Here is a 22,961-nt window from a genome sequence, read left to right as displayed (position 1 = left end):
GCAACCTTAATGTGCTAACCTATCACATGGTTTCCTGTCATTTTTTAATTGACAAATTAAAAAGAGTTTTGGCTATTGTCCAACCTCTGGGGGCTCCAGTACCATGGAGACAGAAGTGAACTTACGAAGTAAAGTGATGACAAGATGGAAATCAAAAATAGGCAAGCAACTCTAACCATTGGTTGTCTATTGCCTGTTTGGAAGCTCAAATCATGGTTTAGATTCTAAACTATAAGGAATTCCCTCCCCCAATGGTGCCTGCAGGTACTCAGTTCTGATAGTTTTTAGGGGAGGGGGAATTGAATAGATCTTTCAGTTTCTGAAAGCTTTTTAAAGTTTAGTCTTCTGTTGGACTGATTTCAGTACACAACTCTGTGAACGCTGTAATTGTAATTGTTTTATATATTGTTCATAGTTATCTTTTATTGTATTTTGTGTTTGCTTTTTCATAACAAGGTTTTATGTTTTCAAAAAGAGCTGATGCTTTTGGATTAGCAGTTATTCCCCCGATTTTCTTTGAATGTTGTTTTCAACAAAATATGATGGCAGTTCCTTAGAGTCTTTGGGGCTGTTTGCGTGTAAAAACAGTACATCATGGGTTAATTAAATCAAAATTTGCTGTGGTGAATGCTGGGCACATTCTGCAGCCTTATTGAATATTTAACCTCTGATTGGGCCAATTGGGGGTTGCAACATGATTTCTGAACTCAGATATTATAGGTTAATTATCAGTTAAGCAAACCACAGATATTTGTGGGTTGTTTAACCCATGATTAACTTATACTGTCTGGGTTTGGATGTCATGTAGCAACCCCCAATTATTCAAAATGTCAGCAGAATGCACCTGGCATGCACCATGGCAAATTGTGGGTTAATTAAACTTTGATTTGTTGCAATTACATGTGAACGGGGTCAGTAAGTATCTAGTTACAAGCGCAGTACCAGCTTTATTCTACATATGGTGGGAATGTTCTTTTTAGAATTAATACATTTACATTCAGTTTCTGAAGATAATTACTCAGAAGTCCGTCACACTGAGTGATGGAACTTCCTTTCTCTATGCAAGTTTAGGATTGCACATTACAAGGAGAATACTCAAAGAGAGAAAGAGAGAGAATAGAGAGTGGGTGTGGCTTTGGATTATATGCTTTTTACAGAAACCAAGCAAATAAGAATGTGGTAGGTCTTCCACTTGCAGATAGAATAAACTGCTAATTGGTTGCTAAGAAGGACCTGCAAATTTGCAAATAAAACAGGTATAGTAATTTATGTTCCCACAGTTCCAAGTTGTCAAAGATTTATTTGTTTTCAAGTCTTAAAGAAAATAATACATATATGAATTTCATATAAAAATAAGTAACAGAATATACTGCACAACCCCCTTAAGGTGATGGCAGTAGTATTAGTTTTCACTATGCTACAGTCTTGACCAATTACCTACATGCAGCAATTATCAGAACATTTACATAAGTACAAGTTAACAGTAAAACAGTCATTTACACCTAACTGTATCCCTAGCAATATCACAAGAAACTTGACCATACATCTTTAGTTGCTAAGCAACTGATTTTATAGGTTCAAAATCCAGCCTTCCATTCAATATTGATGATTGGATACTAGAACTTGTAGAGTTGGCATCCCAGGAGCATATGACATTTATACGAAGGAGTGTATAAATTTGATGGCATATGGGATGCCTTTCTGGAGTGCTTAGAGAATGAAATTAGACAAATTTATTAATTTGGAGCCATCAGGTTAATGACTACCATCTTAAAGCATGATTTTACATTGTTCAACATGTCCTATTCAAATAGGGTTGTAATTTACACAAAAACACAGCAGCAAAGAAAAATAAATTCAGTGTGGGGCACTGCCAAAGAGAAGTAAAATTGGACCTTAAAGTTTTCTAACAATCCGATCATTTTGTCTATTAAAATTAATAAACAATATTTTTATAATCCCTCTTCCCTAATGGTATCTAACTTGTCATCATTATCATGCACGTAAAATATTATATTTATCTCCTTAAATGACACTTCCTTTGTATTTTCTCACCATGTTAAAACCTTTGAGGTCTTCTTCTTTTCCACTAGAGTAAAGCTTACATATTGAAATTTCATCATGTGTAGGAATTAGCAGTTCTGATTTAAGCTTTCATCACTTTGACCAATGGGATGTCTGCCCAGCCAGCAACTCATGTTTTGCTGCGAACAGTTCAGCTAAAGCAGGTGCATTTGAAAGTATTCCTCGGTGAATTATGAGGCAGAGAACACAAGCTGCTCATATTGGCATTGATGGACATGGATTGAACAAGAGCCGCATGTCTACATTTTCCCCTTCCATTTTTAGTGCCATGTCGGATGTACCTCTGGAGGGCACTCCTAGAGCTGCATCAGACAAGCATTTTATTGCACACTCGTTACTGGACAGTCATGGATTTTCGCGGGTCCCTCTCACAACGTCGTCTGCCTCCTGCGCGTCTCCCGCCTCTTCTACCCTTCGTGCGACAAAAAAACACCCCAGTTAGTCCGACTTATTTTTAAAGATGGAAGTTGCTGTGATCTCCTGCTATGTGCAGGAGAAGCAGCAGGGTCAAAACAGCCCACTGAATGGGCCACGTGCAAGTTGTTTACTTCCTCTTTCAAAATAAGGCGGAGAAGAGACGTTAAGCAAACGCGATTATCCCCTGTGTAATGATGCTCCTACTTTCAGGAGCAGCTTTTCAGTGGTGTAGTAGTAGAGACAGATTCTCACCAAATTGTCGGATTTTTAAGGTGCTGCACGTTCTCTCCTTTTTCCACACAAGTTTGGAAGTTTTAAATTTAAAACTCCATACAGAAATTTGTACTTTTTTTTTTTTTTTGCTCATTTTTCCTAATGTACACATTTTGTGCACTTTTCTTAAATATATGCATTTTGTGCATGCTTTTCTCTAATAGGCACATTTTTGTGTGGCATTTTCCCAAGACAAGCTGCATTGCAAAGCCTGTAATAATGTGAATTTCAGTATTCAGCTCTGCCTCAGCTTGCTTATAAGTTTGGGAGGTGCCAATTGGGTAAATCCGTAAAAACAACTCGACGGAATGAATTTACCACCCATCTCTAGGCAGAAGTGGCTTCTGGTTTGAAGGAGTTCCTCAAAAGCTGCAGTGCATGTTCAGCCCCTTGGTTCCCATACCAAGTATAATGTAGATTACATGGGTTGGATTCCTAATGGCTTGCATCTGATGCAGATCTTACTGGCAGATTTTCACTACACGCACAACTTGAATTTAAATCCCATATGAGCACTTCATGCTGATTTGACCTGGGACGAATCATGTTATGTCTGTATTTTATTTAGAACTCCTTTGCTGCTTATTTGTGTTTAAGGGCCAAAAACGTTTGTACCATTTTTACTGAGAATCTTCAGTACACTGGACAGTTGTTCTGAAGTTCTGAATTCAGGACAACATGCATGGTGTGTGCTGCCCAAAGAACAGTAGTTGTAGTTTGGCTAACAGTTTATATTATCCGTTTGGGAATTACGATGGTTAGAAATGTGTGAAACTGCTATTACCAGATACCCCCTAAAAGACACTGGTCCATGATGACTGGTTTATTGTCTCAGAGCAGGCAATTGTCCAACTCTGGCAGTGAAGCTGAGTATTGATAAGCCCACCACAGTTTGGCTATTGCAATAAAGCATTGGCTATCACTTAACTTGAACAAATGACTAGGGCCGTAGCTAGATGTAAGGTTTATCCCAGGATTGTCCTGGGGTCAAACCTGTTCATCTAAGTGCCACACAGGGCATGCAGTGCTCAGGCAGGGGCGAACCCTGGATGATCCCAGGATAAACCTTAGGTCTAGCTGTGGCCTAGATGTATTACAGGCCTGAACAAAAGGTAAAATAATGGCAATGTACTATCTTCAGGCATATGTCTTGTTTTCTTCTATATACAGGCTGGAAAATCTAAATGTAGAAAAACTTTTTCTGTGATGACTCAAAATAAATGGCTTATTTTCCTCTGAGTTAACAGCACATCAGTGTTTTGGAAGTAATACTGTCATCCTGGAGGTATTTTTCCTTTACACTAGATTCAAATCAAGGCTTCTGGGCACCATTCATCCTTTAAATCAAAGGATATCTATACTGACACAATTTCCAAAGTTATTCTGCTTGCCCCAAAATTCATTTTTTTAAAATTTGCATTGACTGTGGGGATTTCAGATATGCTACCCCATTGGGTGGTCTTAATGGTATGTGGTTAGCTCATGCCTGCTTTTCAACTCAGCAGCTGCTTGTTCTTTAGCAAGGTGCAAGGTTATACCTGCAGTTCATAAAATTAGCTTGTACAAAGCTTTGAACATAAGTGTGGCCTTTCTAGATCAGTCCAAGGACCATCTAGTCTAGCATTCGGTTTCCAAAGCAGCCATTCACATGCCTCTGGAAGTTCTTAAGCAGAGCATGAATATAATGCCCTTCTGGTGTTTATCCCCAACATCTGGAACTCACATTATACTGCCTTGGAACATGGAGGCTTCATTTAGCGAGCTGATATTGCTGGCTTGGACATAAGATGCAATAATATTGGCCCCATTCAGAAAACATCTTAAACCACGGCTTTAACCACAGCAAATAAAGCAAAAAGCCTTATTCATTATGGTTAAAGCAATGGTTTAAGGTGTCTTCTGAACACGGACTGGCTTTCTGGCTTAACCACAATGGTTAAAGCCATGGTTTAAGGTGTCTTCTGAATGGGCCCACTGTTTACAGTTTCATTGTTTTGATGAGCATGGGCCACTATTGGTTCACCTGATAGAATAATAGGTGGCCAGTGTCTGTAACTGGCCAGGAAATCACCCCTCCTGTAAAATGGGTGAGAATATACAGTTGGTAGCAAATTTCAATCCAGAGGGAGAGTCAGAGGTTTTTTAGGTAGGTTGATCTTGGAAATAGCCTGAAGGGCTTTGGTAATCTGGATTCTGGGGATCAGCAATTTCACTGCCTACTGCAAGAGTCTGTTTGTTTCCATTATGCTTTGTTGGGCCATAGCTAGACCTAAGGTTTATCCCTGGATCGTCCAGGGGTCAAACCTGTTCATCTAGGTGACACACAGGGGATCCAGTGCTCAGGCAGGGACGAACCCTGGATGATCCCAGGATAAACCTTAGGTCTAGCTGTGGCCAAGGTCTCTGTGTACATATATACACATATATTCCTACTCAGCTTCTCACCACTCAGGGATATCTGAGCAACACAAATGCAAGATAACTATTTGGATGCTGCCATTCTAAGGGGCAGTTTGTTTGTTTTTCTGTTTGCGTTTTTTGAGTGTCAGGCACATCAAGTCAGTAATTCTGATACTCACAATTCTAGTACTCACAAAGAACAAATTGTGCCTATTCTTTCCTGTTGATCTCTGCTAATCTAAAATGGCGAGCTGACGGTAAAATGGCCAGGGTAGAGACTGAACAAACCCTATGCTAGTTGGTACCTGATTTTGTCATGATACCTCCCCTTTCCAGTGTTATGCTACAGTAGTAACCTTGTGAGAAGCTGCAGTCTAGTATTGGAATTGTGGTCTGATGGGTGCTTGAAACACCCTACATTTGTATAATCCTAGAAAGCTGTGGTTTTATTGAGCCCTTGGTGGGCTGCTATACATGACTGGTGGGCTACATTTGACTTGGGCCTCAGCTAGATGAGGGGGGCAGTAGGGTGACAATCCTGTGATTTTATGATCGCGAGATTGTCGCTCTGGTCTACACGCAACGCACAACATCGTTTTACTCACGCAAAAGTTTTACTCATGCAAAAACTGTGAGTATTTTTTTTTTTTAGAAAAAAACCCTACCCCACTCCACCCCCGATGGTAGGGGTGTCCAGCCCCCAGCTCTTCGCGGTTACTTGTGAGGAGCCAGGACAACCCGCAATGCCCGGCCACACGTTCTGCGGTCTCGGGATCAACCCAGGACCACAGAAAAACTGAGCTAGAAGGGTAGGGCAAAATCCCGGGGAAATGGAAGGATCATCCCTTCCTGCTCCCGGGATGCCCTGTGCGTCATGTGAACGCACAGGGACGATCCCTGGGCGATCCCCGGGATAGTGCCGCCTTGGTGAACCACTTTTGTTAGGCCTGGTGTGGAATATACCATAGTTGAACAGTAGTTGGGGTGTTACTGAGTAAACTATACTACCCCCATATCATATTAGCACATTCTTCACTAACTAAATATGTGGGGTGGGAGTGGGGAGAAGAGATTTTACTGAAAGGACATCAACCAATGAGAAGTTTATTGCTGATGTGGGCAATATTAATGTTAAATGTGATTAGCCATGCCCTAAATACGATGGTGACAGTGCTTTCTGAACTTTCCAGAAAATAGTGCGTTGTTCACATCCTTTAAGAAGATAATGACATCAGGTTTTAATCCTTATTTTTAAAATTTAAATAAGACATAGTGTCAAGACTTCCAGGAACTGGATATTTCAGCACCATGTCAGCATAACTTATCGCAATCACTATGGTAAATAAGTAATGCTGCCTATTGATTTTGGAGCAGGCATAACTGCCAAAAACCAAATTGAATTTGGATTAGAAAATAAGTGTTCTATTAAACATTTCCACACCTTAAAAATTAACATTAACAGATGGAGAGAGGAGCATCTATTCTGCTAAAGTGTACATTTATCTTGGGGTTATTCGATTTTAATTGAAAGAGTGCAATGAGCACAATCAAGCAGCGCGTTTTTACCTTGATCGTCAAAACTAGCAGCAATTTGGCACAAAATCCAAGATGAGTTATTATTGGCTTTCATGGCATTTTATTTCACTGAGCCTTAGTGGGCTTGATTGAACACTCTCTGATAATGATTTCAAGAACTATTTTAACCCCCAGGGGTCATCAGAACACAATGTTCTTATTCAGTGCTGGCTTCCTGGATGGCTTCCCCTCTACACTATAGATCTTTGAGAGCCTTAAAGCGCAATCCTATGCATGTTTAGACAGAAAAAGAGTCTTATAATTCCCAGCATTCCTTAGCCACCTGGCTGGGGGATGCTGGGGGTTGTAGGACTTTTTTTCTGTCTAAACTTGCATAGCATTGCACCCTTAGTTGGTTAAAAAACAAAATGAAGTTGCTATTCTGAGAACCTTGTCCATGTATGCAAGAGTTCTGGGGGCTAGTTGGGGTGAAGCATTCATGGAGAAGAAGTGCAAAGTACATACTATTTTGGGCCTGCCCTGTAGGGATAGCAAAGAACAACAACCCTCCAGTAAACAGTCAAACTGCAACTGGCTTAACCAGAACAGGATGAAGATCATTCATCTTCAAAGCCAGTGTGACATAGTGGTTAGAGTATTGGGCAACATAATTCCCATACCTACCCAGTTCACTGGAGAGAACAAGTCACTGCATGCAAAGGGATGAGTGCAGAGTTGCCTCCTTCACAAAATGAAGAAGCCCACGTGTGTTGGGACTTCACGTTCACACTGAAGCACATGTAAGGCTCCAAAATAAATGTTGAGTTGATGTCATATGGGAAAGGAAGGCAAAGGCACATCACTCCCTGAAGCTCAGACACACATACCTGCCCAGGTCTGTCAGAAGTTCCCTTTAGGCAGGCCTGGGACAAAAGCAATATGTCAACAAGGATGTCCAGTTTGAGCGAAAAGACCCATGCTCTTCATGTACCCAGCTATTACTTTGCTTGCAGTCAGGGAAGGCTGCAGCTCAGGTTGTTGAGGTACAGAATGTGCCAGCACAGATTGGCGGCTGCTGTTACAGATACGCTGTGCTGAGGTTTTACCCATTCGTTGTCTCTCTTTCACAGAACTGCCACAATGCCCCTAGAAGCTGAAATGCCATCCTGAAGGCACATAAGCATCACATCCCCATGTAATCTTCTGTATATGTGTGTGCAAGGGTTTGGCTTGATACCTGGAACATCCCCTTTCTCCTCTCTATTCCACATGAGGCACACTTTCCCCACACATGAGGAACATGAACTCTCCTATGTCTCCTTACACATGAGGTACCTAAATAAAGGAAGGCAGTGGTTGGGAATAATGCAACAAAAGCTGGGGTGGGACACTTGTAGTTGGAGGGTGTCCCACCCTAGCTTTTGTCCTTACGCATGAGGGACATGAACTCTCCTATTTATTTATTTATTATTGCATTTATATCCCGCCTTTTTTCCTCCAAGGAACCCAAGGCGGCGTACATAATCCTCCTCTGGATTATGTACTGGGCTGGGCTGAGAGTGTGTGTCTGGCCCAAAGTCACCCAGTGGATTTCCATGGCTGAGTGGGGACTAGAACCCGGATCCCCGACTCTCAGTCCAACACTTTAGCCACTACACCACACCGGCTCTCCTAAGTCTCCTTTCTCCCTTTAACTATTCTAAGTACAAAATACTCTGGGCTACTTCTGCACAAGATGGCAGTACATTTTATTCAGATACAAATTTACATATTAATTAGGTTGGCTAGACATGGGGCTCATCTACACCAAGTGGGATATTCCACTATGAAAGTGGTATGAAAGTGGTATATAAAAGGCAGGATCTACACTTGCTTTATAGTGGTACTGAAGTGCACTGACAACTGTTAGGGCCCATGACACATCTACACCAAGCAGGATATAACACTATGAAAGTGGTATGAAATTGGTATATGGGATGTGTCAATGGGCCCCAACAGTTGACAGTGCACTTCAGTACCACTATAAAGCAGTAGTGTAGATCCTGCCTTTTATATACCACTTTCATTCCACTTTCATAATGGAATATCGTGCTTGGTGTAGATGGGCCCTAAGAAGAGAAGCTGGCTAATTTGCCCTGTTGTTCCATTTTGCGCATCTCTGCATGTATAGTGCGTAGCATATGCATAAATGGAACTGTAGATGTACAGATGCACAGACATATTGTGTGGATTTTTCCCATATGGGAAGCAGACCAGTAGGTTGGCAGTTGCGCTCCATGTGTTTGAGATTGTAGGCGAGGAACAGCTGATCTATGCACCCAACATCCCTACAGCGTGTGGAGGGGGATCATTGATTGGATTATGGTGTGCGTACATGCAATGTCTATGGTAAAGCAGTTGCTCCTTCAAGTTGAAGGGAAAAAACCAACCCTTTGGAGATAAGTTGTAACTGAATATTTAATTTGCCCACATATAAGGCAGCTTTATCAAAGTTTGAGGTATTTCATGCTACAGATGAACAAATAGGCATTTTGATTTAATCTGCAGCTAGAAGTAGGTGGTGGTTATGTCTAATGAGAACAAAACAAAGATAAGCTTCAAGGATGTTTCTCTGAAATTATAACATTACCAAATAACATGTCTTTTCTTTTGAAGCCTGGTTTCTGCAAAGGAAGCGTTTTATCTTTATGCAGAGCAGGAAAGGCGCCATTTAACCTATAATATTTAACTGCTCCACTCATCTCCTCTTTTTTAGATTAAAATTATAGGCCCCCAGATTGCAAGTTTTGATATTTGTTTTCTTTTGATTGCTGCCTTCGGCTCCTTCGTGAACTCCATCGGCAGCACTGTGGGTAACTGTAAAGAAGCCTGCGGGCCTGAATATATTAAGCACCACAGCATTCCACAAAAATGACAAAATTCAACCACAGGTTTTAAAAAACCCTTCTCTGAAATTTTCCACCAACCCCCTTTATTTATTGCAGCCAATAAAGGGTTAATTTGCTTCTCTTATTCCTGTTTTTCTTCCTTGTTTTAAAATATTGCAGGCTCTATAAAATAATGAAGTGGCATTCAAAACAATTATTTTGCCAGGTCTTCCCTTCCGTCTATTATTATATCGGTACTATTTTCTGTCCTCTCCCACCTCCCAGAAACGATAGCATGGAACATAATACTTTATAAGATGTTTATTTTCTTCCATTTAGTCAAATATAGGACATAGCTCAGATATTAACCTTGGAGAGTGTTTGGATTTCATTACCATTTGATCTATATATTTAACTGACATAGACGGATGAAAATAAACAGCTTGTAACATATAGAGTTACACAGACTGTGTTTCTATGTGGATTTAGGGGAGCCTGTGATGGATTAAGGCTTTGCAATGGATTCATTTTCACTAACTGTTAAAATAACTATGTAATCATTATTTGTGCTTAGTTTGAGATTCATTTTCATAATTTACCAAGGGATTTGTCTGCATACATTTTGATGGTTAATGGCCCTCAATTGATTGAAGTTCCTTTTCAAGGAATTGCGCACACAAAATAGTAAAATGGCTTGATAATGAGACAGCGGTAAAACCCAATTGTAACCCCCCCCCCAAAAAAAAGATTTATGTGAAACAAATCTATAAAATGTCATCTTTTGCTTTAAAAGGAGCCATAGATACACATTCAATCTATTCTGCAGAGGCTTTAGCAGTGCTTTGTAATACATGCTGTTCTAAATGTCTCGCATATATATTTGTTGCTGTGAACTCAAACACTGCACACACACACACAAATCTGTAAAGATGTAAGATTAAATTTTCCATTGCCACTTTTACAGATAACAGCCCGTCGACAATGGAAACATATTTATGATGAATTAGGTGGTAACCCTGGAAGCACAAGTGCAGCCACATGTACTCGTAGGCATTATGAAAGGTAAGATAACAAATATGAAATGCTTGTTTAATAAAGGAGAAAAATTAATTTGGAGGGCCTTCAAAGCCTTTTGTAAAGAATTGGGGGTGGGGAGGGGGAGAAGTGAGAAGGCCTCTTACAAAGGCACAGTAAATATTCTACCAGCAGTTTAGTTCTATAATATGCTGTAATTTAAAGCTCTCTCTGTGTGTGTCGAATAGGAAAGCAAACAAGCTCGGAATCTGATTCCTTCCTGCTTCATACTTTCATTTTACTAAAGCTTCTCTAATATAGAAGATGTAACAAATAAGCAAAACAGATAATGAATTGAGGAAGATATGGTGATAACTGTTTGAGCTATTTATTGTCTTTTAAAAATCATTCTACAATATATGAAAATAGAGCAATGTGTAGCAGTCTTCAAGTTACTGGGATGATCCCATTATAGGGGGGGGGGAAACCCTTTCTTCCATATTCCTTTAATGTTCTCTTCTCTCCTTTCTTCCTGCAGCTGACAACCATTTATCTTTCTAAAGTGCAACAGACTTGCTGTTTTATAAGCATTGATTTTGTACCCTGAGTTAATAATAGTTTCCAAAGCTTGGGTATCCAACGCACATCTGATAACATGATATGGTCGTGATGCTTCCTTAAAAGAATTTTGAGAAAATATGGCCATTAATAAAATATGTGTGCTTTCAAGCTCTGAAATGAGCAATATGATCTCATGCTCCAGATCACTAACTAGTTGCCTGTAGGGGCCAAGAAAGTGTTTGTTTATCACCATCTTACAGCACTGCATGCTTTTTTGACATACATGCCTTTTCTAAAGCATTAGCTATCAGCCAGACTGATAGAAGGAAGGTGATATATTGCATATAGGACAATGGTTAAATTCTAAGGTGGTAATCTGATTTGTATGATAGATGGACAGATAGATATAACAGCTTTCTCTCATGTTCTAGCATGGCTAAGAAATAGGACTTAGACTGGATCTATACAGATGATGGTCTGTACAGATAAGAAGAGTTCATAATGTCTCCCCCTGAATACTACAAGTCAGACTGTTTACTTTCTGGGCTCATCTACACCAAGCAGGATATTCCACTATGAAAGCGGTAGATACTGTAAAAGGCAGGAGACACACTACTGCTTTATAGTGGCATTGAAGTGCACTGCAGGATTTACTCTACTGCTTTATAGTGGTACTGAAGTGCACTAACAACTGTTGGGGCCCATGACACATCTACACCAAGCAGGATATAACACTATGAAAGTGGTATGAAAGCAGTATATGGTATATGTCAAGGGCCCCAACAGTTGTCAGTGCACTTCAATACCGCTATAAAGCAGTAGTGTGACTCCTGCCTTTTATATACTGCTTTCATACCGGAATATCCTGCTTGGTGTAGATTTGCCCTTGGACTTCTGGTATTCATGGGGAGCCATCAAGAACTACTCTCTCTGTGTGCTCCTTAGATCATAGCCAGTGGGCTATGTTAGTTTATCCAGTTGCTTATGATACATTGATTTCAATGGGAGTTTGGTTCACCTGCCTCAGTTCACCTGCTTTTCGTTAACCTCCTCTAAAATAGGGTTGCGGGGTTGGGGGAGAACATATTCAGCAACTGCCTGCATGGGAGGGGCGGTGTTGGTTCCCCAATAGAAGATGGGTCCAGAGTGAAGGCCCTTTTCAGAGTCAAAGTACATGTTAAGGCACACTACGCCACCCCATCTGGCCCATCGTTCATGAAAGGTAGCAATGGGAATTCTCTTTGCTTAGTGCTTTGGTTGGGGACATGGCTTTGGTGTTCTTGGGCTTTCCCCGGCCTGGGAATTTTTCATTTCGGCCAGGAACCAAATGATGTAAGGGGGGGAGTAACCATGCCCCCTCATGTCATCTGGCCCACGAAGGGCCAGGTAGAGGGGTCATCCAGTTCCTGTGTTAAGGTCAGCACACATTTAAGAAGCATGTTTCACTGGTCACTGGATTTTTCCAGAAATCGCAAACATGCAGGGATCATCCTCAGGGGCATGTAGCACCTTTCATCCATACCTGCTGTAATCCTGATTCAGCATGTGTCTGCTTTTCCTGGAAAAATACATTGGTCAGGGGTATGTATTTTGTTTTTAAAATGTGCTTAACATGTAGTTTGATCTTCTGTGCTGATCATGTCTTGGGTATAATAGGAAGACAGAGAAAGAGTTGTTTGGTGTGAATGTCCTCCCTTCACACCCCTGCCAAACAGGCACTAGTGGGGCATGAATTTTCCCTCAGTGTGCCAAAATGGCAGAGGGTGTTCGGGGGCTCACATCTGGGAACCCCACTCCCATACTTTGAAGGGTTAATCAAGGGTGGTGTGACGCTTCTGCTGTTCTGACTCATGTTTCTGTTTTTTGTTCCCTGAGAACTGACTTAGGAGTAATGGGTGCCTTATGCTGTACTCCTAGTTAGGGATGCATGAGGATTTTGTTCAGTTCACAGTTCGAGGTGAACAAGCCTGATTCATGCCTGACCAATGTATGGATCAGAACACAATAATTTTCCATAGTTCTGACCTATCCAAATTTTGTGAAGCACTTCTAAGCTCAAAAAAGGTACCAAACGGACAAAATACGTTTTAGAAATAAGTACTTGGAGAGAAAATAAGTTCAGAAATACATATTTTGTGAGAAAATGTATATTTAAATATGATTCTTTTGTGTGTATTTTAAAAAACTGCAGATTAGGGCAGAAATGGGACAGAAGGGAGTTATGAAACTGACTTGGAACAGAAAGAGGCTGATCTGTCCATTTCTACTCCAGGTTTTGTGAATTGGGTCCCATCAGTTTTGGATTGGGATGTTACTTTACCAGCAAAAGTTCTCCGTTTTTGATGATGCTGTGTTTCTGCTTATCCTCAGGAGCAATTCACTATTCAACTAGGTTTTCCTAAAATGGTGGCAAAACAAGCTGTAGTTTACACTATTTTTTCTGCAGTACAAGGCCTACTATGTACGCTAGTTTAAAAAAAAAAAATGAGAGAAAATCGGGAAAGAATTGATGTACCTTTCTGATGAGTTTGATAGTGCCTCACACTGGAAAGTCATTCAGTATTTTCAGGAAGCTTTGCCTCGTCGTATTGGATAGCATTTTGCAAATCCTCTGAATAAATTTTAGGAAAGAAAGGACATGTCTGTATTTAGTCCATTTGGAGCGCTCCCGGTCTTGATTATTTATTTATTATTTTATTTAAAGCATTTTTATAGTGCCGCCTCACCATTTCTGGCATCAAGGCGCTTTACAATAACATATAAAACAATTCCATAATTAATTAATTAATTAATTAGGACACTAACTTGGACATTAATTTTGATAAGCAAAATTGGCAGATGCCCCACCCAAAATACACTGGCATGTAAAAACAGTATTAGAATGGATTTACAGTTCACATAATTTTCTGAGCATTTGAATAATCTGTTACTAATTATTTGGACTAGAAAGGAATAGTGCTATGTCACACTTGTTTAGCAGTGCCTCAAGCCTCAGGTTTAATCCCTGCTATCTTTAACAAATGGTTCTTAGGTATCAGGGCTAGGAAAGACCTCTATCTGAGCCGCTGAAGAACTGCTAGTAGTAACAAATTGAGTATTGGACTTGTTCAGCGTTTCCCAACCTGGTGCTCTCCAGAAGTGGTGGACTACAACTTTTATCATCCCCCAACAAGCGTGGCTATTGGAGGCCACCAGGTTGGGGGAAACTGGGGTAGATGGTCTGACAATAAAAAGCTTTCCCCGTCTCTGATCTTTAAGTGATTCTAAAACAACCAAATTACTCATAACTCCCCCTGCTTGTATTGTTGAAGGGTGCGTATGCGCCCCCTCACAAAAAGAAAGAGTGAACATGACTTGAATGCATTATTGACTGTCATTTTTTAATTGTATGTGGATCACTTCCAGTAAACATTTTCATTTTTAAACAAGGCAATGTTGCTGGTGGGTTCACTAAGTGTTATTTTGGATATGCACTATAGGCCTGCTTTTGCCTTATTAATGAGTGCAATAATGCAAGCGCAGGTTGCTCTGAGTCGAATCAATGGATGTTTTTATTTAAAGCGTAGCAGGAATTGTATAATGCCCATGAATGCATTATTGTCGCTGTAGGGCTGACTGGTCTGAACCTGCCTCTCTGATTGGTTTAAATCAAATCAGACCAAGCACTTCATAAAAATGTCTTTGTCAGCCCCATTTTGCTTCCAAACCTATTCATCTCTGTCAGTTTTTAATATTAGTACCAGGCTCTTGGCCATAGTCCATTAGTACTGTACTTAATTGCTTGTGTTACAGATGATTACCAATATAAAAAGCATTAATGTTTTCCCATTGTAGAGCTGTTGCTATGTACATGACTCAACACATACAAAGTGTACAAGTTGTTATTTTGGTCATGAGGCTTTAATTCTTCACTGTAGTTAGCTACCTTGGGTGATTGCATAAAGTAAAAACAGTATGTGCTTTGCTTTATGGAGATGAAGTGGTTCTAATGGACCCTTTCTTATTCCAGCAACACACATTTGCATTTCTGACATTCTTAACACTACACTGTCAGGATCTTGCCTCTCTATTCTGTATCATCAGGGATTTAGAAAGCATTGGAAATGGTCAATTTTCTCCTAGAAGGGTGTTCTTCACAACATGTTGCAGGAATAATGATTGCAAATCAGTTGTGGTTTTCACTTGGGGTTTTATTTTTTTTATCTCTACACAGGCACAATGTGTGATGCTCGACTTTAATTTCCCTGAGTAAATACACATAATTCTGTAAATGAGCAGGATGTTGTGATTTTTGTCAGGGATTTAAAAACAAAACAGATTACAAGGAAATACTTCATGATGTATGTGAGAGCTCAGATTTCCTAAACAAAATGTAATTAGAAAGGAAACAAATTACACTTTAAGGTCATGCATACTTCTATAAATTGTCTATACAAGAGGGCTTTCCCCCCTTCGTTGTTTGTTCATTCGTTTCCAGAAAAGTAAATCTGAGGAGTTGTAATGCTGCCTGACACAGAGTATTAAGATTTACTTCTAGGGATACCGAAGCACAGGAATGGTTTAGGAATGTTGTTTTTAAAAGTTCACACACATGTATATAGGACATATCCTTATACTGGTTGTTCATCCTTCCCCAATCCTTGTATAATTGAAGTGTATGAAAGGGAAACCCGCAAGCCCCTTCTGTCTATTGAGGTCCCTGGCTCTCCCATAATCTCAGGTTAGTTAAGGTGTGTAGAGGTGAAACTCTCACAATCCTCTGCTCATAAGGTACTTTGCTGATGCATGTATGTTTTTTCAACTTTAAAGAGCAGATTCAGGAGGGGATCAGGATAGAGACTGCACAGTATGGAATAATAATAATAATAATAATAATAATAATAATAATAATAATAATAATAATAATAATAATAATTTATTACCCGCCTCTCCCTTTGGATCGAGGCGGGGAACAACATTAGTACAAGAATCAACACATCTTAAAAATTCTTGATTTCACATTCATCTGGGTAGGCCTGCCGGAAAAGGCTAGTCCTCAAAGTTGTCTTAAAATCACAGAGAGAGAGACAGTTAATTTTATGAATCTCCTCTGGCAGGCTGCTCCACAATCTGGGGGGACAGAAGAAAAGGTCCTCTGGGTAGCAGATGTCAGCCTAGTTTTGGCTGACTGAAGTAAGTTTTCCCCAGACGGCCTGAGTGTGCGGGGCGGACTGCATGGCAGAAGGTGATCCTGTAGGTAACCTGGACCCAAACCATGTAGGATCGTTTGAGCCTCTCCCTCTGAGCTGTGGTCCCAATGAAAATCCCCTCACTTCGATTTGACACCACAGGGAAGCTGCCATTGGTGTCAATGGTAACTTCTCATGCCAAATAGTAGCTGGGGGGTATTAATTGGGACTGGTGTGTGGGAAAGGGTTAAAGCCATCTCTTCATGCACTACAATCTTAATCCTGGTCCTTCACCTGCCCCCCTGCAGCAATTATTTAACATTGAAAAAAGTACATATTGTCGTGCTACACACTTACTATATAACATGTAGTTTCACCCTTATGATATTCTCTCTTGCAACTTCCTGCTCTGATCTTCATTTCCTGTAAGGTTCTTTTCCTTAAAGGGACCAGCACATCTTCTGCACCTTCACTTTGTAAAGGACATTGTCGAATTCATGTCTTAGTTTCAAACAATAGTAATACAAGCATCCTTTTTTAAAGCTTCTTTAGTAATCAGGACATCTTGAACTATTTGCATACGAAATGTCTGCTTTCTATCTGCTGTGGAATTACCCTAACATTTTTATATTAACTGACAACAGTACTTGTCTTAGAGAATTTCTGCCAGGTGTTGGACTGCGCAGATGGTTGCTTCTTTACATGGGGTTCCAGATCTGTATACAAACCTGAAACTCTCCATAATACTCCATGCATCTGATGAAATGGGCTGTAGTCCACAAAATGTTATGCCAGAAAAAGTTTGTTAGTCTTTAAGGTATCACAAGACTATTTGTTGTCTTTATGTTTGTCTTTGGAATTGCAGCTTGTATTTTCCATTTTTCTTCAAAATTCAAGTGCTTTAGACTTATTGGCATCTCTTGATATCAATTGGCAAGGCTCATAAATAAAATCTCAAAAGCAAAAGCTGTTGAATAATGTGATATGCTAAATACCATTGCATGCCAGCTATCAAATACTGTCAAACACCATTGCGTAACAACTGTGAAACACAAATATTAAATACTATTGCATGCCAGCTATGAAATACTAAATACCATTGCATGCCAGTTTGCAAAAACTATCAAACACCTTCTGTCAAATTTGAAATATTGAAATCACATCTCAAACTTAAATGTTATACTAAAATCAAATGCCCAAAAGTTATGTGATACAGATATAAAATATTTTGCAACTAATAATATTCATTAAAGTTTTGATGACTATTCGAAATATTTTATTTTTTTTGGCAAACCGCTTTGGTTGGTTTTTCCAGAAAGGTGGTATAGAAATGTTTGGAATAAGTAATAAATTTAAACATTGCAGAGCAAAGTTCTGAGGAGAATGTTTGGGAGCTAATGTGCTTTAACTCTACAAAGACGCCATCCAATATCAGCAAAGGCCATAACCCTTTGGTTGTGTTGGTCAGTGTAGTTCTAATCTCAATTCATCTGGAACCCTGGTTAGCCTTGATTTTCACGGATTACTTTGGAGGGTGTCCAAACTTCCTACATTTGTTTGCAGAAAGGTGCTGTTTTCAGACATGTGGGGCAGTGTTATCCTAGCTGCATGTTAATACATTCTCTTACTTGTCTATAAGAATATTCCTTTCCTGTCTCCCTCATTTTGCTGTTTTTACGTATATCTCCCATACTTTGGAAACACAGCCTCTGTTGGACCTTTCTTTGCAGGACAATAAAATAATTATCCTCCCCCCACAAGCAATCTTACTATATAATTTTAAATGCTGCTAACTTTGAATATTACCTTTTTCTATGCCGCCCCAAAATCTCATCCCCTCTAGTGCTTTGTCATCCTTCATCCACTTTGGGACACATTGAAAAAGTTATTCACATTGGTATGGTTATTTTCCTTTCTTACATGCACTAATAAGCACTGATGTCGGTTAACAATGTTGACATTTAAAATATCATAGGCATCTGGATTAGGACCTATTGAAATGAATGGGGTAATTGACACCTCAAAGCTATTGTTACGGACTCCCCGCATACTCAGACAGATGGTCCTTTTTATTGGTTACACTGATTTCTTGGTTTAAAGGGCCTCATTCTACAGCCATAACAGCAAGAGGTTTATTATATTTTAAAATGTAATCTGATACTTTGGAGAACAAGTTGGAGGCCTCTTTTCAGCCTTATAGCTGGATCTTCATAGTCTTACAACTATGAATCCTGGCATGGAAAATAATCAGCTAATCTGTCTTGCTTTTAAACTATTCATTTGTAAAGCATCTGAAGAGTTCAAATGCTGGCTTTTACAGAATAGCCAACTAAACTTGCCAATAAGATTCTTGCATAAGGCAAAATGTCTCTTCTTCCAATATCCCTGTCCTACAATATGAAAAGCAAAATCTATTTTTACTCACAAAACTAAGTTAGGTCAAATTAAGGCCTTAGAAACAGGTTCCTGTAAAAGAAACGGGCAGCTGTAAAGCCATATTCTTACCTTGTAAAGTAATGTAATACACAAGAGAGTCTAGTATTCCAACCAAAAAGTTTTCAGGTTGCTTAAAGAATTTAGATATAACTTTATCAAAGGAGGCATCTGTAAGCACTATTAGCTGGTCTCCTAGAAGAGAAAATGGAAGATTATACTATCTGTATAAAAATTCTTAAGGGTATCTTTACTACTATAATTAATAGGAAGTTTTGGATTTAGGCTATTGAGTATAAAAACAACCTGAGACAAAAATTAATCAAGTGTTATTCTATGATGTAAAGTACATCTAGCAGGCTTTTCTTTGTCATACTAACTTTGTTGGTTTTTACTCCCAGGTGGACATAGGATTGAAGCCTACATTTATCTATATTGGTCATTGCGAGTGACAAAAGAAAAGTAAAGTTCAAAGACTTAAAACCAAGTGCATAGAGCAAAACTGTCAGCTGTGGATAGCGTCATGGATGAAAAAAGGCTTAATGTTATATGTTTTTTAAAGTCACCATGGGGGTCACATATGGGCACAGCCTCTGAAATTCTACACCCTTCTAAATTTTGTGGCTCCCCTCAGAACACCAAGGCTGGCTGCAGGCCTGTGTGGTGGTATATGGAGGAGTTGGAATGGGAAAGTAGTGAGGAGAAGGATGCCTGAAACTGACTGGAAAAATGTGTTGTTAGGTGAGCTGCCATTGTCTCCTCAGAGGTCTGAGGTGAGTTTGGGCAAACAGTGAATGATGTGAGTAGTCCAGCAGCTGTGGAAGTGAAGTTGATGAGATTGGGATGGGGAACTAAGGGTTCAGAATTTTGGTGGTGGTTTTTATATGAACAGTTATTTAAGCCAAAGCAATTTCAATTATAATAAATCTTAGTTATCTCCAACGTATTAAGAGGCCCCTCATAATATTAGGCCCTAAATCACGGCTTACTTGGCTTGTTCCTAAATCTGGCACTGCTTCTTTATTTTCAGAGAACTCAGTGTTATGTTTATTTGTTTATGCATTCATCTTTTCACTTTAGTTTTTTGTTTAAATGAATGGATTTTTTTTAAAAAAAAGAAGAAAGGACTCCAGCGAACTGCTTCAGGGGGCAGGGGTGGATGGGTCAATGAATTTGTGGCATCACAGGAATTAGCGAATAGGTGCCCTGCATAGGCGAAACTTTCTCCTTCAAGCGCCATCCTGTTGAAAACCTGTATCTGCTTCTTTATTGCAAGCTGATCTTGCAAAAGAAGATAAATATAATTTCACAAGGAAGTGAAACACCTCCGCCAAATGTAACTAAAAACAGATTAATAAAAAACTTATTATCTAAAATAACAATTAGTGATCACCTCAGGCCTCTAATACTACTTGATCTGACTTTGGCAGGAGTCGGGGCCTCTAACAGTCTCTAAGAAAACCTCTGCAATCTGTGAATTGCATTGCATGTTTTCTACCAAGCAAGTGTTTGAGGATCAATTATTTGCCTTGGCATTTCCCCCCCTGTTTGATAAATAACAAGAGGGTTTCTACTTATACTTCTGTCCTCGGGGCTTTATCATTAAGATTAAATAACTGTACTCTCAAGCATGCCACTGAACAAACATCTTTTCAATTATGTGAGTAATGGATGCTTTAACAAAAGAACTATTGAAAAGTCTGAAAGCATGTTTCTCTCCTCCCTCTCCTACAACTAAAAAAATATTAAAATTAAAGTATCTAGTGACAGAAGAATGCAATTGTTTACCCCTTAAAGTAGATTCTTAAATCTGTAGTCAGAATCTCTTAGAACATTGTGTGTTTTTGCAATACTTGTTCACAGTTTGTTTTGCAATTTTGGTGACAGTCTGAAAGCTGGTAGTAAGAACAATGGCCTGGTTCAGACCACACGCTAAACCATGCTGCTTAACCACAAAATGGTTAAGGGAATACACCACTTTGTGGTTAAGCAGCATGGTTTAGCGTGTGGTCTGAACCAGGCCTGTATGAGGTGATGGGTTTTTTTGTTATTTTTTTTTGTTTTTGTTTTAAAGAAGGACCTTTCCTTTGGCTAGACTACTTTTTGTCCAGCCATTGTGAATGGATTTAAAAGTAAGTCACAAGAATCAGTTTTCTCCATTCTCTGGGCATCTTGTCCAGTCATTGAGGGAGAGCTCTAGTCTTTATAGACATAAGCAGACCAGTCACCAGATTGTAATTTGTTGAAAACCTGATTCCAAATTAACCTAAGATGTTAGAAAGCAAACAGACATGTTTTATAGAACCATGTTTAGGTAGCCTGAGTTTAGGTAGCTAGAGCTGAGCTGAAATTGTTCAGGGTTTTTCACAGACATGTTTGGCAACGCTGTAAACCACATCTCCCTTTTTATTATTTTTCAACACCCCTTGCCAAAACCTTACATTTGTTTAGGTTGCTGTTGGATTGGCTATATGGCATATCATTCCATTCAATTCATGATCCCTGATTGGTTGAGATCACCCAGGCTGACTAAACCAAGGAGGAAAAAGAAGCAGTGGGGGTGGGTGGGGAAGGTGTGCTGAAGTAGTAGGCAGCTAGGAAAAATAATGACACCAAACAGGATTTATAAATAAATATTGGCCAAAAAAAAAAAATCAAGAGAAATTCGCACTCTACAGAAATTGCTATTTAGCTTCCAATCAAAAACAGAAAGCAGAAAAGTTTTGGTACAGCTATAGTCTGAAGAAGTTTGATAATCATCATTAGTGAATGCTGAGAATCTACTTAAGAAAAAGAGATAAGAAGAATTGGACTTGAGCAATACTCATATCTACCTTGTATGGAAGCCAAAGGATTGTGTTAGGCAAGGTTAATTTTCCACCTAATAGTGTAACCTTTTACACTACCTCTTTAGGTTTTCAATTCAACAGCATATTGATATCAACTGGCCATCCCTAATCACTAAATTACTTAAATCCAGCTGACTTCCTTTTACATACAGGCTTTTCTGCCTTTCGGTGCTATGAGAAGTACCTGGTAACCTTCTCACTGGGTTGAACAAAGGAATAAGGAGAGCTTTCCACAAGCAATGAGGAGATCTTGTTTGGGAACAAAGCACCCTGGTTGGTTTTGCCAGTCATACATGTTAGATCAGTACAAGTTTTCCTTGTGCATGAGAGCACCATTCTTTTGGAAGTTTAACTTTGATGGTCTTGCTTTGGGAATGAGTACCAAGGTTTTGAGTAAGATGGAGGAAATACAACCCTTGCCTGTATAATGTTGAACGCCTTCCTTGCTACAGACTTATTAACAGTGCAGATCCTATTCTAAGGACATGCTTTGCTTTGCTAATACAAGTGGAACAATGCAGCCAAATATCAGTACTGAAGTCCTTGACTCACATACCTTTTATGCACATCCTCCATGTGTGGTGAGGCAGTAGATCGGGCAGGCATGCCCTGCCCTGAGCATGGTTTGCATATACACACTGGGCATAATTTGTGTGCCCCTTACGTACAATCCAATGCATGTAAGCCCAATAGCATGTGAGCATTACTTGGCAAAATTGGGAGATGGAGGTTGAGCATTACCAGATTTACATGCATTGAACTAATCATGTATAGGTACTTACACTTACACCCAAATACATACATGAGGTATCTATAATGTGGGTTGAAGGTACATGAGAATAAAACTGAAGCTGCACTGCTTTTTATGGGAAAATTAAGCATATAATTAAATCTCTCAATCAAAATCAATGGGACCTTAAAATGCTTAGCTTTGGTTGGATGCCAGAGTGTTAGAAGCACCTTGAGAGAGTGTCAGTGTCGGTGCCAACCATTCACATATCCTACTAAGCATGGGCTATAGACATTCAGGTATCCATATTAATATGCCCCATCAATTTGATCCTGATGTTATGTAATGTGATTTCAATGTGTGATACACAGATACAGGTTGCAAGCTATAAATAGTAGAATTATGAAATTCAACTACTTTTGAGATTCAGTGTGGCATTGCCCTTCTCTTGAGCCCATGTAGTATTGTGAAGATAAAATGTCTTAAAAACAGAGATGCACTGTCAGGTCAGTGGCTGGAGCTAACATGAACATTTGAAGAAATGGCCAAACTCTGTTGCTGTAACAACCCCTTTAGGAAATACTGTCCTGGAGAGAACAGTCATGCATGTGTTATTACATGCAGTCCCAGTGTTATTAATCTGTTGTAA

General features: G+C 39.5%; 1 protein-coding gene across 2 annotated transcripts in view; it reads left to right on the top strand.

The window, feature by feature from the left end:
- ARID5B (AT-rich interaction domain 5B) overlaps positions 1–22,961 on the top strand; it is a 217,739-nt gene that overhangs the window by 173,799 nt on the left and 20,979 nt on the right. For both annotated transcript variants that reach the window (XM_063133076.1, XM_063133077.1), the window contains one exon: positions 10,522–10,619. In XM_063133076.1, coding sequence (XP_062989146.1) covers positions 10,522–10,619 — 98 coding nt within the window. The remainder of the gene's footprint in view (positions 1–10,521; positions 10,620–22,961) is intronic.

This window comes from Elgaria multicarinata, chromosome 8 (genome assembly GCF_023053635.1).
Source record: "Elgaria multicarinata webbii isolate HBS135686 ecotype San Diego chromosome 8, rElgMul1.1.pri, whole genome shotgun sequence".
Classification (NCBI taxonomy): Eukaryota; Metazoa; Chordata; class Lepidosauria; order Squamata; family Anguidae; genus Elgaria; species Elgaria multicarinata.
This window is presented reverse-complemented; position numbering and strand designations above follow the sequence as displayed.